Below are 14,899 nucleotides of genomic sequence, written 5' to 3' on the forward strand. Positions count from 1 at the left end.
TGCTAAATGGAAAAAGCAAACCAGTCTGTGGTGTCTGAGTTTATTTTTCGTGGACTTTGCAATTCAAGGGAGCTCCAGACCTTCCTCTTCCTGCCATTTTCTATACTCTACCTGATGACTATTGCGGGCAACCTCCTTGTCGTGTCCTTAATCATCGCTGACCCTCATCTCCATTCCCCGATGTACTTCCTCTTAGCCAATCTCTCCTTTGTTGACTTCTGCCTTTCCTCAGTAACCACCCCTAAACTGACCATAGACTTCCTAAAGAATAATAAGACCATCTCCTTTGGGGGCTGCATGAGCCAGATCCTCTGTGTGCATATCTTTGCAGGGGGTGAGATGGTGCTGCTTGTGACAATGGCCTATGACCGTTATGTGGCCATTTGCAAGCCACTCCGTTACTGCAGCATCATGAACAGACAAAAGTGCATCCTGCTAGTTTTGATATCATGGGTCATTGGCTTTGTGCATGCCATGAGTCAACTGGCTATGATTTTAGAACTGCCCTTCTGTGGACCAAGAATAGTGGACAGCTTTTTCTGTGATATCCCTTTGGTGATCAAACTAGCCTGCATGGATACTCATACTCTGGGAATATTGATAAATGCCGACAGTGGGGCCTTGGCAACAAGTTGCTTCATTCTCTTGCTGGTCTCCTACACCTATATCCTAGTAACTGTCCGCCTTCACTCTAAGGATGGGGCGTCTAAGGCTCTCTCCACCTGTACTTCCCACATCACAGTGGTGGTGCTCTTCTTTGGACCCTGCATCTTCATCTATCTGTGGCCACTCAGCATCACTTGGGTGGACAAGTTTCTTGCTGTGTTTTACACAGTGATCACGCCTCTCCTGAATCCAGCCATCTATACACTGAGAAATAAAGAGATTAAGAATGCCATAAAGAGACTTATAAATCAGCATGTGGATCCAAGGGATAATTTTTAGTCTCTCATGAAATCAGAAAATCCACTGTGTGCTCCCCAGTTGGGCCACATTTTGACCAGTAAACTGAACTGGAAATATGACCTGTTCACGTCTGTAAGCTGTAAGTATTCCCAGATGTTAGTTTGTGTTCAATCCATTATGAAAATATGTTCAAAAAACATTTATATTCTTACCACTTGGAGAGAATAATAATTTGCCTAAATATGCTTTGTATATGTTCAAAGATTCCAGATGATAACAATTATGATAATGATAATTTTAAAAACAATAATAATTGTGACCATTTATTAAACACTGCCTGTGTTCCCAACACCATGCTAAGCATTTTACCTAATTCATGTATTACTTAGAAAATCACTTTGAGTTAGTTATCATTATTCTTATTTTTAAAAATACATAATTTATCAGCCCTAACTCTAACTTAGCTAGAAAAGATACTAAAGATATTTGAGTGGTCTGCATCCACTTAGAAAACAAAAAGATAAATGAAAAGAACCACAATAATATTGCTCTTGAACATCACAGTGGAATCCCTATTGTTCAAGTTTTCAAGTTAACCAGTGATTTAAAAGTATAGTTTCTCTTGAAAATTTTTTCTTAAATATACAAGAGGAAGTGTTTACAATCCCTCAAAACATTAATTATTTTCTCGTGTTAAGAAATGATTTTTATGATTATAATTTTAGCTTATATGAAAGAAATAAGACAAGAGAACTGTGAGGATGGGGAAGGAGAAGGATGTGTTGCTTCAAAGCAAAAGAAATTTAGACTCATGAGAAGAAAGCCAAGAGAAACCATCAGTAAAAACAACACAATAATTTCATACTAATACCTAAAAACCTCCTACAAATTGAAATGAAAAACATGAACAGGCCAACGTGATGGAGGTGTGGGGAATCAGCAAAAGCTTTGAAGATGTATTTATTTCACTGAAGAGAAAATACTAAGAGACACTAGACACTCCACCTCATTAGTAATCAGAGAAATGAAATTTAAGATCATAATGAAATACCATTTTACACTTGTTAAAATGGGTAAAACCAATATGACGTATGACAATAACAATTATTGTTGAGAATGTGTATTATGGAACTTTTATGCCCTACTGGTGGGTGTAAATTGATTTCACCAATCTGAGAAACAATTTGGCATTGTCTTGTAAAGCTGAACGTGTGATGATATCAGTAACTGGCTGCTAACTCTTCCCCAGTGTCCACAGGCCTATTTTTCCTTTTACTAACAGAACACCCCCAAGTTTTAGTTGGATATATGGCCACCCAGCTATGGAGTAGATTTCCTAATCTCTGCAGATAGGTGTGGCTAACTGACTAAGCTCTGGCAACAGAACGCGAGAAGTGATTTGTGCAACTTGCAAGCCATCTCTTTAAAGACATCATCTCCCAATTTTCTTTCCCCTGTTCCGGTGGCCGGGACACAGAACAACTGGAGCAGCTGCTTTGAACTCAGTAATAGAAGCCACATGTTGAGAGGAGTAGAGCCAATTCTTCAGCCAGGAGATGGATGGACTCCAGGAGTCCAGACAACAAAATTGTCATTGATAATGTTCTATTTACCATTGTACCACTGGTCATTTGTGCATTTTTCTTCATCCTAATTATGTTATTTTGTACACTTCACATATTGCATAATGCAGAGTTAAATAAAATAAAGGAAAGACTTTCTCTTTGGCTTTCTACAAATAAAAAAAATAAAAATAAATTTAAAAAAACACAATACAATTGCCCATTCATTCACTACAGGTTTCAGATAGGCTGTGTGGTTGTGGGCTGTACACGCACACAATTTCTGCTTTCTAAGGAAGCCCTCACCTGACTCATCCCCCAAAATATATATGTACATTCACACATATCTCATATATAGATAGTAAAATATATACAGAAGGAAAATGCATGCAGTTTGGTGTCATTGTTAGTAGAGTTACACTGGGGAAGACCAGTGATGTCAGCATCATAGAATCTTTTTAAATGAAATTTCTCTGTAATATTGTATATTTTAAACCTCTGGATGATGTATGTCCTTTGCTGAGTAAAATTATATTGACAAACCTTTTCAATATCCTAATTTCTATTTTATTTTTGTGAACAAAAAAGTCATGATTTCTTGGGTTTGAACCCTACACGAATACCTAAAGTTAATAATGACATATCAGTCTTTATCTTTATGTCAATAAATTAAAGGGCTCATGACAACATAACTGATCTAACAAATATATATATATAAATAATTGTAACTATGGTATTTAATTTTCTGATATTAAAAAAATAAGAAATGTAAACTATACTGAGCTGTTTCCCCGAACCAGATGATCATGGAAGCATCACTCAGATCTGTCTACAGACGTACATGGGGACATATATGGCTTCTTGGAATATTTTAAGGTGAAATTATCTCAGCTATGCTTGCTGATATAAATCCTGACTTTTAGGAGCCACCATTTATTCATAAATGATCTGAAGCCTGTGTGTAACTTTCTTTAACACCCCTCTCTAGAAGAATGTACGCTGATTCAATCCTTGCCAGACTGCATAATTAGTTCTGGTAGACTACAAAAGGAGGTCCTACTGCCCATCTGGTTTCTAAGCTTAAGAATTTCATTTAACTCACCAGCAATTCACTTCTAAGTGATCCATGGTTCACAAAGAATCACAATGGAAATTTTTTAAAAACACATTTTGAACTGAAAAATAATAAAAACAAAATACATAGGAACATATTAAAACCATGCTTGCAGGGACTTTATTATGTATGCACATATTTTTTAAAAAGAAAAGATGAATATCAATGATCCAAATATCCATTTCAAGAAAATTAACCTAAAGAAAGTAGAAGGAAGAAGATAATAAGAGCAAAAATTAATGAAATAAAAATCGTTAAAATCCAAAGAATCACAAAACCAAAGTTGGTTATTTCAAAAGACTAACAAAATTGACAGTATATGAGCAAGACTGATCAAGAAGAAGGGAAAAGGCACAAATAACCAATGCCAGAAATGAAAAATCATCTCTACAGATGGCATTTCTGTTTTCCCATCTGGATCCATTATGCTCTATCAATAGACCATGCTAGAGGGAGACTGCCAGGTTAGAGAAAGAGGAGGGGACTTGTTCCCGTTCACTTCTTATCAGTTTTCCCACTGCTTGGTGCACCTGTGTGAGCATAACCACAGCCACTACTGCAATTCTTCCTTCCTATGGTGGGAGCTGAATCCAGGTTGCAGTTTTTCCAACAGTTGTAGAACTAGGCTCTTCATGCTCCTTTAGAGATAACAGCACCAGCATGGTGGCAACCTGCCTTCAGAAATCTGGGTCCCAGACCTTCGCGCCTCTCTTCTGAGTTCAGAAAAACAAGGAGTAGCCAAGATATACTCCCTCAAAAGAGGGAGTTTCAGCTCCATATGACCCCTTTTCTAAATCATTAAAATTCAATAATTCCATTTTCTTACCTTTGTTTCCCCACCCCCAGGGTTGTTACCTCCATGATAATACAGAGTTCTCTTTACACACTTTCAGATGTCTAGTTAAGAACTTTATACCTTATTAATTTTTATATTAAACTCTGTTCAAATGACACGTGTTTCCTCTTTGCTGACTAATGCCTGACTGATACAGCTTTCCACAAAGAAAAATGCTGGCCTAAGTGGCTTCCCTGGTGAACACTGCAAAAAATTTAAGAAATAAAAAAAAAAGACACATCTTTTATATTAACTTGTCTTATGAAGAGAAAAAGAAGCAACACCTTTTTCTTGGCTAAATAACAGAGTTGGGTCATCAAAAATGTTATCTAGTGTCAAAATTTATTAATAATTCAAAGTATATAGGTAGCTGCAAGACAGAGGTCAAGCATGGAGAATTCTGAGACCACCGACATGAGTCCCAAGTTTTTCAGACTATTGTAGTATGCACACTGAACCATGTATAATAATGCATTTCTACCACCATTATAGAATGGCAGCTTATTTTGGTCAGAAAACATCTTCTGCTTTTACTCTGATAATTATATAGCTCACTGACATTTTTCAGCTGACTCCATCCAATAAATCCATAATTTACAGGCTGATTTACCATTAGCAACCTAGAAAGGTTAAGTGTATCCTGCTAAAAAGATACATTTTCCATAGATGAAGACTCCTCATTATCTTTTTAATACTAAATACCATCAAGAAGTCCAATTAACATGCTTGAAAGGGACTTGACCCTCAAGTCATTTCTATCTTTCCTTCCCTATTTTCTCTTTCTCCAAAATGTCCACAAAGTAGGGAGAATGGGTTTCAGACCAGATGCTAACTCTTTTTTTTCCAATGCATTTATAAATCCAGCATAAATTTGATATGAAAACTAGATGACGATATTAGAAAAAAAAATTATAGGTCATTCACTCTCATGAACATAGATGCAAAAATCCAAAACAAAATAATAGCAAAGAAACTGGAACAATATATAGTAAGAATAATATATTGCAACTAATTAATTTTATACCTGAAGTGCAAGGTTGATTTAACAATTGGAAATCAATCTCCAAGTTAAGAAAAAGGAGAAAAATTATACAAACGTCAATAGATATAGAAAGAGTGTTTGATAAAATCCAATACACTTTCATGCTAAAACTCTCAGAAATGTAAGCTTAGAATGAAAATTACTCAATCCGATAAAAGATATTTACAAAATATCTCTAGCACGAGTTATATTTAATGATGAAATATTGGAAGCTTCCTCCTCCCCACAAGATTGTGAATGAGAAAAACATGATTTCTCTCAACACTAATGTTTGGCATTTTATTGGAAGGCCTGGCAGTTAATTAAGGCAAGACAACTAAATAAAAAGAATAAAAAGATAGAAGCAAACTGTTATTCTTCATAGACAATATTTTTCTTTAAAAGTTACATATTCCTTCTATAGACTCCTCAAGTCTAGAACTGTCTATCTATTAACAGTAATATTTAAGACACAATATGACCTGTTTCATTTGTTTTCCTCAATAGATGGTAAGCCTGATGAGCACGAGAATTGCTGGACTGTAAAGATGAATGTAAAGGTAGATTTAATAGGGGTTAGAAGCAAATGGATATTAGCAAAGAAAAATGGGCTTCCTTCAAAATAAAACCCAAAGTACCAGGTCAATGAAAAATCAAGTGAAGGCTTCAAGTGGTTTGGAGTCTACTATTTAATAGGAAGGGAATATCTAACACCATTCTTAGCCATTGGAGTGCACCACTTATCTCTCCCTTCAAGAGAATTAGTTTCAAGGAATGTACTTAGCTGACAATTTCCAGCTGTTGCAATTCCCGGTTCCACTTGGCATTCAGAGAGGCTACATTCTCCCCAAGTTGCTCCCAGCCAATTATTGACAACAGTGGGTGAACCAGATCCAGGATATTCCTGCCCAATGTGAAATTCCTCTAGTGGACAAACTTTGCTCTGGAGCTGATAATTTCTCAGAGCTTCATTGCAGTCTGAGGCTACTCCACCCAATCCTCCTTCATCCCCGCTCTTCTTTCACAGGAGCCACACTGTCATTTTGTTATAAAGGTTTTTTCCAACCTACTTACTGCTCCCATTACCTTTCACAGATATTTCCCCCAGGAAATATCTTATAATTTCGCCATGGTCTCTGCTTCACAGAGTACCAGAAGTGACACTAACACATGATTTTGAGCACTAAAGTACTTGTGATCAAAATAATAGAAGAGTACCAGAGTTTAAGGGTTACCACCAAAAATTGACTGGTCAAGTTTGCCACAGAGACCAAATCACCTCTGCAACCCCCTCTATAATGATATGTTGGTAAAACATATTGCAAATGTGGGTCATTTATTGTCCTGGGAAAGTTGAAACTATAAAATTAGGAACAAAAGGTACATTGGAGTTTTTTATTTAGTAATAATATATGAATCCAAATGTTCAAGTTTCTAAACTATTGGCCACAGAAAACTGATCAATTCTCCTTCTGGCTTTGGTCGGGTAAGTATAGATAACAAATCATGTAATTGCATATTCACATTGGCTCACCTTTCCCTGTAGCCTATATTGCCAAGATGAGGAGGAGAACAAGTAGTCAGTAGAGACCGGACCCTTAATTATTTAATAGTGATCCTATTGCTTTCCCATTCTGTAATTAGGCCTGGCTAGAAACAGTAAATATTTATGGATTCAATTTTGCAAAAACTACATCCTCAGGGTTCCGGCCCCATGGTGTAGCGATTGGGGTCGCACACTCTGCTTCAGTGGTCCGGGGTTCGCGGGTTCAGATCCTGGGCGCAGATCAATGCACTGCTTGTCAAGCCATGCTGAGGTGGTGTCCCATATAAAGTAGAGGAAGATGGGCATGGATGTTGGCCCAGAGCTGGTCTTCCTCAGCAAAAAGAGGAGGATTGGCGGCGGATGTTAGCTCAGGGCTAAATCTTCCTCACCAAAAAAAAAAAAAAAATTCTCAGGCTCTTGTAAGTTGTTTCTGCACTGTTTTCTTGTCTTGAATTTTCCTCTTCTACACAATTCACACTTCATACACTGTACTACATTCTCATTATTCTCAGACTCATTATAATCTCATTATTTTGTAATCCATTATTTTTTCTAGCTCTCTATATAGGGATTTGGCCATAAAAAGCTTTGCCATTTTGGCCAAAAAGGACTAATACCCTGGAGCTAATACCTCCAGAAGATAGATTCACCTTAATTAAGTAGCTTCTTTGTCCTTTAAACAGGATTTGAATAATTTCTTCACAAAAGAGATCCCAAGCAACAGCTGTACCGATGGAAATCAAAGCAATCCTGAATGAAGGCCTAGGTAGGGTACTCTGTTTCCTCATTGTGGTTTGTGAAGACTGTGAAAACATGTTAAGTATGTTTAACCCACATATATATGCTGCCTTTTTCCCAAAAAACAAAAATTCCGTGTCTCTAGAATTCCCTATAGAACAATTTTAAGTATTAAAACTCCAAGTGAAATTTTTGAGTTTATATTTGCTTTATCCTTGAAGCTCCCATATTTTTCAAATTATCAATTCATTATTTCTCAAAATTCTAAATGGAATTAGCAATTAAGGGTGTGTAGCAGTATTTGGTCTTCAAAATGATATTGATGCCAAACAGATATAATCAGTGATTCTGATAACTTTCACTAATTCTATGAACATCTATAACCCCAAATTTGAAAAATATATTGTCAGAACCACATAATTAGTGCTCATCATGCCAAATTGTTCAATTTCTCTCTTACTCTGTTCTGCATCTCATGATACTGACCCTTGGGGAAAGCCAGTGTTCACGAAAGACCTAATTCCTATAGAAAGCCAATAATGCAATAGATATTTAGTCGTTAATACCCACTCCTGCTAATTGGTTTTATTCCTAATGGTAAGAACTATTTATAACTACGTGTCTTAAACAATAATGATGATTCTAAAAAGGAGTTAATCTCTCTGTGTTTCTCAATCCCTTGAAGCTGTTGAAATTGAAATCTGAGCCTGTGAGGTACGTGAAAACCCACTCTTTAATTCTCCATCACTTGGTTCCATAATTATCACCCCCTTTTTTGGCTCCCACAATTGATTTCTCTGTCACCCATTTCCTTTATTAACTCACTTTATTTGAATGATTTTAACTCATGTTGTTTTATATCCTCTGGTCTTATTCTCATAATTAAAATTGTATTACAAGGTGAACACAAAATAGTCTTCAAAGCTCTAGTATCTTTGTTAAAGTGGTATGTGAAGTATATTGGATCTTCCATCCCCCTTTTTCTCTGAACATTAGGATCATAAAAATAAAAAGCAACGTCTCTGTCTGAGCTATTCCCTTCCTACTGACACAACATGAAAAAGCACATTAGCTTTCTTTCTGTCAGAGGAATTTAATCACTAGTATCAATTTGAAAAACTCTAGGACTGTTTCCTGAAAATCACCAAAATTACCATAACAGATAGTATTTATTTAGCACTTACTATATGCTGCAGCATTTTCTGATGTTTTCTTAATTCATTTAACCTGAAAATAATCATTTGAGGTAGTGACTCTCAGTATCTGTCTCTAACGAATGAAGAAACTGACTCACAGGGCAGTTCAGTAACTCACCTAGAACACACAGCTGGTAAACGGAGGGTCTGGGGATGCAAACAGTTTGGACCCTGTGTCTGTGCCCTTAAATACAGCATTATACTGTGTACTGGAAATGACTCCCATATAATGTTCTTATTCCCTCAATTAATTTTTATACATTTGTTTTTAAATTACAAAAACTATAAATATTACCTCTACGAATATGCAAATCAAGGTGGGGATAAGAAAATAGACACAAACTTATTTAAATCCCACCACCTGTGAAAATTTGGGGTAAATCCTAAACTTTACTCATGCAAAATGCCATTTGTCTCTCTCAAAAAAACAGAAAGATTTTTTTCTTTATAAATGTTTCCTTGACTTATTGATATTCCCCATGGTGGTTAATGTAGATTTAGTAATCATTTTGGTACAAATGTATCCACTTACTTAATCAGTCACTTATTCTTAAATAGTTAATATGTTTCCAATTAGTTTGTATTACACAAAATGCTAAGTAAAATAACACTACAAATACATTTTGTACATTTGTCTATTTTTTTCCCTTTCAAAGTATTTCCAATAGGATTTCTGTGTTTGAATTAAAAGATTTTTTTACTTCTCTTACTCAGTTGCCCTCTGGAATGATCTTACCACTTCACATTCCCATCAGCTGAAAATGAGAAGCACTGACTTCCCTATCCCACAGACACGACAGATTTGTTCGTTCTGGTTGAGAAAAAATATATAAAAATGGAATACAGTTTCTGAATTTGGAGTAATTGTAGAAAGAACTCCTCAACCTCAAGTTTTTTTTCTTTTTCTTTTCTTCTTCTTTTTTTTTTTTTTTTTTTGGTGAGGAAGATTAGCCCTGAGCTAACATCTATTGACAATCCTCCTCTTTTTGCTGAGGAGGATTCACCCTAAGCTAACATCCATGCCCAACTTCCTCTACTTTATATACGGGACGCCTGCCACAGAATGGCTTGATAAGTGGTGCGTAGGTCTGAGCCTGTGATCTGAACCTGCGAACCCCGGGAAGTGGAGCGTGTGAACTTAACCTCTGTACTACTGGGCTGGCCCGTCAATCTCAAGTTTTAAAAATTAATTCATACTTATTTGTTTAAATTTTATAATTTTACTTTTAAATTTAAGCTTCTAATCATCTAGAACTTATTTTGCTGTAAGATTAGTGGTAAGACACAATTTTATGTTTCCAGTGTTGAGCTACGTGTTTAACAACTATTGAATACTCTGAATTTATTGAATAACACTTCATTTTCCTACATAATTACAATGCTTTTTTATCACATAATAAATTCCTTAATTCTTAACAGTGTTTTGTTACATTTATCTGCTCAGCTTTAGTTAAATTCATCAGTTTATTTAGTATAGGTTTATGATATATTCCAATATCTTTAATAGAGAGCATTCTCTCTTCTCCCCCAAGTGCCATTCTGTTGCCTTTTCAAAATTTCCCTGGACTTTGAAATGGGCTTTTAGATAACTTTGCAATGTGCCAAAAGATTTCTACTGGGCTTTTAATGAGCACTACAGCTATTGTACAGATTAGTTCAGTGAGAATTGATACTTTTATAACCTTCAGTTTTCTTTTCTCTGTTAGCATGGTACATCTCCATTTCTTTCACATTTTCAAATATTTCAGAAAAGTTTAGCTTTTTCCAATAGAATGTATATTTCACATTTGTTTCATTTATAAATGAGATCTCTCACAATATTTTAACAAGTTATTATTGCTACTATATTTATTAAAATGATCTTATTAGATATAATATTTTATTAATATTTGTCATAAGTTCTTGAGGTACACAATTGTGTGACTTGCAAATCAATACAATTTTGCTACCTTCCGTCAATGATATTACTTGATTTAATCTTGTTGTCTGCAACACATGATTGAAACATAGTGCTGCAGGCTTCCTTCCTTATGCTCTTGATTCTAATGTTTCGTGTATAATCAGATGTTGATTGTTGGTTTAAAAAGTTTATTAAAAGCATTATGTTTAAAATATTTCTTAATCTTTCCTGTTTTACTAAGAGTTTTTATCAGGAATCAATTTTGAAATTTATTCAGGAATTGATTGGTGTATTCATTCCCTAAAATTTTCATGGAAATACCCTCTGAAATCAAATACTGCTTATCTCCTCTCAGGCTTTTATGAGATATACTGTGGGATTTCAAGAATTTTCTCTTGATAGAGCCATCAAAGGCTTTACGTAGGAAAGCCATGTGATCATATTTGACTTTTGATAGACACGTCCAAAATCAGACTATATAATGAGTTGGACTTGGGGAAGAATGGAGTAAAGAGATCATTCAGGAGTCTTTTCGATTGTCAAGATGGTAAAATATGTAGACTAGAAGCAAAAACAAACAAACAAAAAAAGCAATAGAAACAAAGAAGGAAGAGAAGTGAGAAATATTTGAGAGTACAAATAGTGCAACTAGAGACGGAAAGTGAAATACAGACAAAAGTGACACACAGGTGTTGATATTAGGCATCTGGGGAATGCTAATGATATTTATTAAGGCATTGTGGTGGATTATAACATTATGAGTTCAGTTTGACAGGTTAACTTGAAGGTGGAGGTGAGAGTTTCATTTGTGTATACCACATACAGCTTTGGATATATACTCTGGATACATTGATAAATCTACAGGTATAGAACTGAACACGTAGGTACTAGAAGGCACAAGAAGTAATATCTTTCTTGACTTTGATTAAGTGACTCAACACACATTTTGTGTCCTAGGTACTTTCTAACTTTTCGCTATTACTTTTAGTATATGGGCTTTAGAATTTTATGGTTGCTTCACCTTTAGGCATAACATTAGCATCAAAAGCAGGAAAAATGGACCAGGAAAATCCACCTCCACAGGAAGATTTGTCCTTTTATTTGAGAAAGAAAGCCCTCCACAGATGACATTGGTACATCTTACTGAACAATTCTAGACTACGTGTCCCATATTACACAAAATCATGGCCAAAGAAAATGGGATTGTAGTAACTGGTTTAGAAAAATCATATAACATGCTCTCAAGCTGGAATAGGACCACTCTCTGCAAAAGTGAGAGATTTCAGCCCACAACCTGAACAAATAGAATTTCTATTGGCAAGAAGTGGGAAGGGGAATGGCTTTACAGAAGGCAAGAAGCCAAAGGCAGAAGGAGTCCAGAAACAAGGCATTATAAACAGTATCAAATCCTGCTGGGTAAATGATGATTGAAAAGTGATTATTATATGATATATCCAGAATATGGAGTTTCTTTCTATAAACCAGGAATCTGTGGGCACCAGTTTTAGCTTATGAATAAATAAAAAGTGAAGATAAGTTTGCCAATGAAGATTTGGAAAGAGAAAGGAGTAATTCAAAGGGGACACAAGTTTCAGAGATTTGAATTTTTTAAAAAGGAATTCACTCTGCTAATAGGTCAAGGAAAATAAAAAGAAGAAAGTTAATTGATTACTCCTTAACGAAGATTCAGGGTGTGCTTGAAGGGGCTGGCCTTGAAAAGCATAGTGTCATGCTTTAGAGCACGGATTATGGTGTGCTACAGCTGCACATACAAGATTTGGCTCTGACATTAAATCCCTGTGAAACTCAGTTTCTGTACTGGTAAGATAAATATAATGAAATAGTGTATATGTTATGGAATTTTATAAAGTTAAAACGAGATTATGTGCTTAGTAGTGCCTTGCATGGAGGAATCAGTACACAAATGTTATCTATTAATAGTACGTTTGTTATATAAAATTTTTCTTACTAACTAGTATTTATTCTCTTGTATCCAATATTTTATTTGATATAGAGAGCCATGCATGCACCATGATAATAATGTGTCTTGAGAAAAACATTATGAATAACCTCAATCTGAGCACCTGACTTCCATGGTAAATTTTACAAACAAAAACAAAACACACTTACAAGGTGAAGCAAGGTAAAACATATTAAGCAATTTTGGCCTAAAGGTCTCTATTTGACCTGTGAAATAAGAATTTCTGCTAAGGAGAATTTCTAAGTTACTATGAGAACATTAATGTGAAGGTGACAAAAATGGCTGACATTATTTGGCTGGGAGAAAAGCTAGGTAAGTGGTTAGAGAAAATGTGTAGAAATCCTTGAGAGGCAAAACAAAATAATCATCTGATAATGGAATAAGAAGGGAAGTAACCCCAGTGCAGGGAAGTACCTCCATCTAAAATATTCAGGTTTTTTTCTTTTTATGTAATCACTCTCCTGATCACTGTAACTCTATACTGTTAATTTCTTAATCTAATTAAATGATTTCTGACTCTAGGATATAAGCCCATATAACAAATTAGCAGGAATAATAGGATCTACTTTTGTGCCACTGATCCTGGCTTTTCGTCACTTTCTATCGTCAGGTGATTTGAAAATCAGCTCTTCTGCCCAAGTCAATGGATGGAATAAACGAGTCTGTGGTTTCCGAGTTTGCCTTGCTGGGACTCTCTAGTTCTTGGGAAACTAAAATTTTTCTCATGGTGATATTCTCTTTGACCTATTTAGGGATCATCCTGGGAAATCTCTTCATTGTGTTTTTGGTAATTTTTGATTCTCACTTACATTCTCCTATGTACTTCCTGCTCGCCAACCTGTCCCTCATTGATGTGGGCCTTTCATCTACCACAGTCCCCAAGATGATTGCAGACCTTCCAAAGGAGTACAAGGTCGTTTCTTTCCAAGGTTGTATGACGCAGATATGCTTCATCCACATCATAGGAGGAGTGGAGATGGTGTTACTCACAGCCATGGCATTTGACTGGTACACGGCAATCTGTAAGCCTCTTCACTACTTGAAAATCATGAACCCTAAAATATGTGTTTCATTTGTAATCACTGGCTGGGTAACCGGAGTTATCCATGCTATGTCTCAGTATGCTTTCATTATAAACTTGCCTTTTTGTGGTCCTAATAAAATAGACAGCTTTTATTGTGACTTTCCCAGGATCATAAAACTTGCATGCACAGATGGAGCCAAGTTTGAGTTTATTGTTACTGCCAATAGTGGCTTCATGACTATAGGTACCTTCTTCCTGCTAATCCTTTCCTATATCTTCGTTTTGATCACTGTCTGGAAACGTTCTTCAGGAGACTTATCCAAGGCTTTTGTCACTTTGTCAGCTCACATCACTGTAGTGGTTCTTTTTTTTACTCCATGCATGTTTCTGTATGTATGGCCTTTCCCCACATCATCAATTGATAAATACCTGTTCATTGTTGACTTTGCTATCACCCCAGTCTTGAATCCTGCCATTTATACATTAAGGAACAAAGACATAAAGGTAGCGATAAAAAGATGGAGTAAATGGGGACATTGTGTCAGATTTTGCTGATTAGATTTGACTTTGGAGTTCTAAAATTATACATTCATCATCCTGGGATATGTCTTCCTATGGCCAGATCTGGACATATCATCTACCTCATTGAACAGTTTTCTACTACTCCTGTAGAGCATTTGTTCATTACCTTTACTACCATGAGAAATGAGAATCCACCATGATATGAGTTATTTTAGTAAATAGCATCACTATCAACTAAATTATATTTGTGATTGAAATTATGATCATCTTGACAATAGAAAGGATACATCTCTTGCACTCCCCATAAGGTTCACAAACGAACTGCAAGCTTGCTTTTTCAAATGTCAGGAATTATCACACGGAATATATGTAGGACTGGTAGTTCCACTCAGTTACTCAGCTTGTGTCCTCTCAAAAGAGCCAAAGACAAAATTTGATTACAGGTAGTTTCTTTGGAAGCTGATATTTGGAAACATCATTAAGGGAGTGGGAAAGTGAAACAGAGAAGAGAAGAATGCTTATGTTGATAAACATAACTGGAGTATAAGCTTACT

The 14,899-nt window shown here is 35.7% G+C and overlaps 2 protein-coding genes across 2 annotated transcripts; both read left to right on the forward strand.

Annotated features, from left to right (window-relative positions):
- Positions 1–945, forward strand: LOC101390956 (olfactory receptor 4K15-like). Its single transcript, XM_004421969.2, has one exon. The coding sequence runs from the start codon at positions 7–9 to the stop codon at positions 943–945; it is 939 nt and encodes a 312-aa protein (XP_004422026.2). The 5' UTR covers positions 1–6.
- A 12,497-nt stretch (positions 946–13,442) lies between these two features.
- LOC101391213 (olfactory receptor 4F21-like) lies at positions 13,443–14,378 on the forward strand. The gene has a single exon (XM_014780384.1). The coding sequence runs from the start codon at positions 13,443–13,445 to the stop codon at positions 14,376–14,378; it is 936 nt and encodes a 311-aa protein (XP_014635870.1).
- The last annotated feature ends 521 nt before the right edge of the window (positions 14,379–14,899 follow it).

This window comes from Ceratotherium simum, chromosome 3 (genome assembly GCF_057802395.1).
Source record: "Ceratotherium simum simum isolate JZ-2026a chromosome 3, ASM5780239v1, whole genome shotgun sequence".
NCBI classification, from domain to species: domain Eukaryota; kingdom Metazoa; phylum Chordata; class Mammalia; order Perissodactyla; family Rhinocerotidae; genus Ceratotherium; species Ceratotherium simum.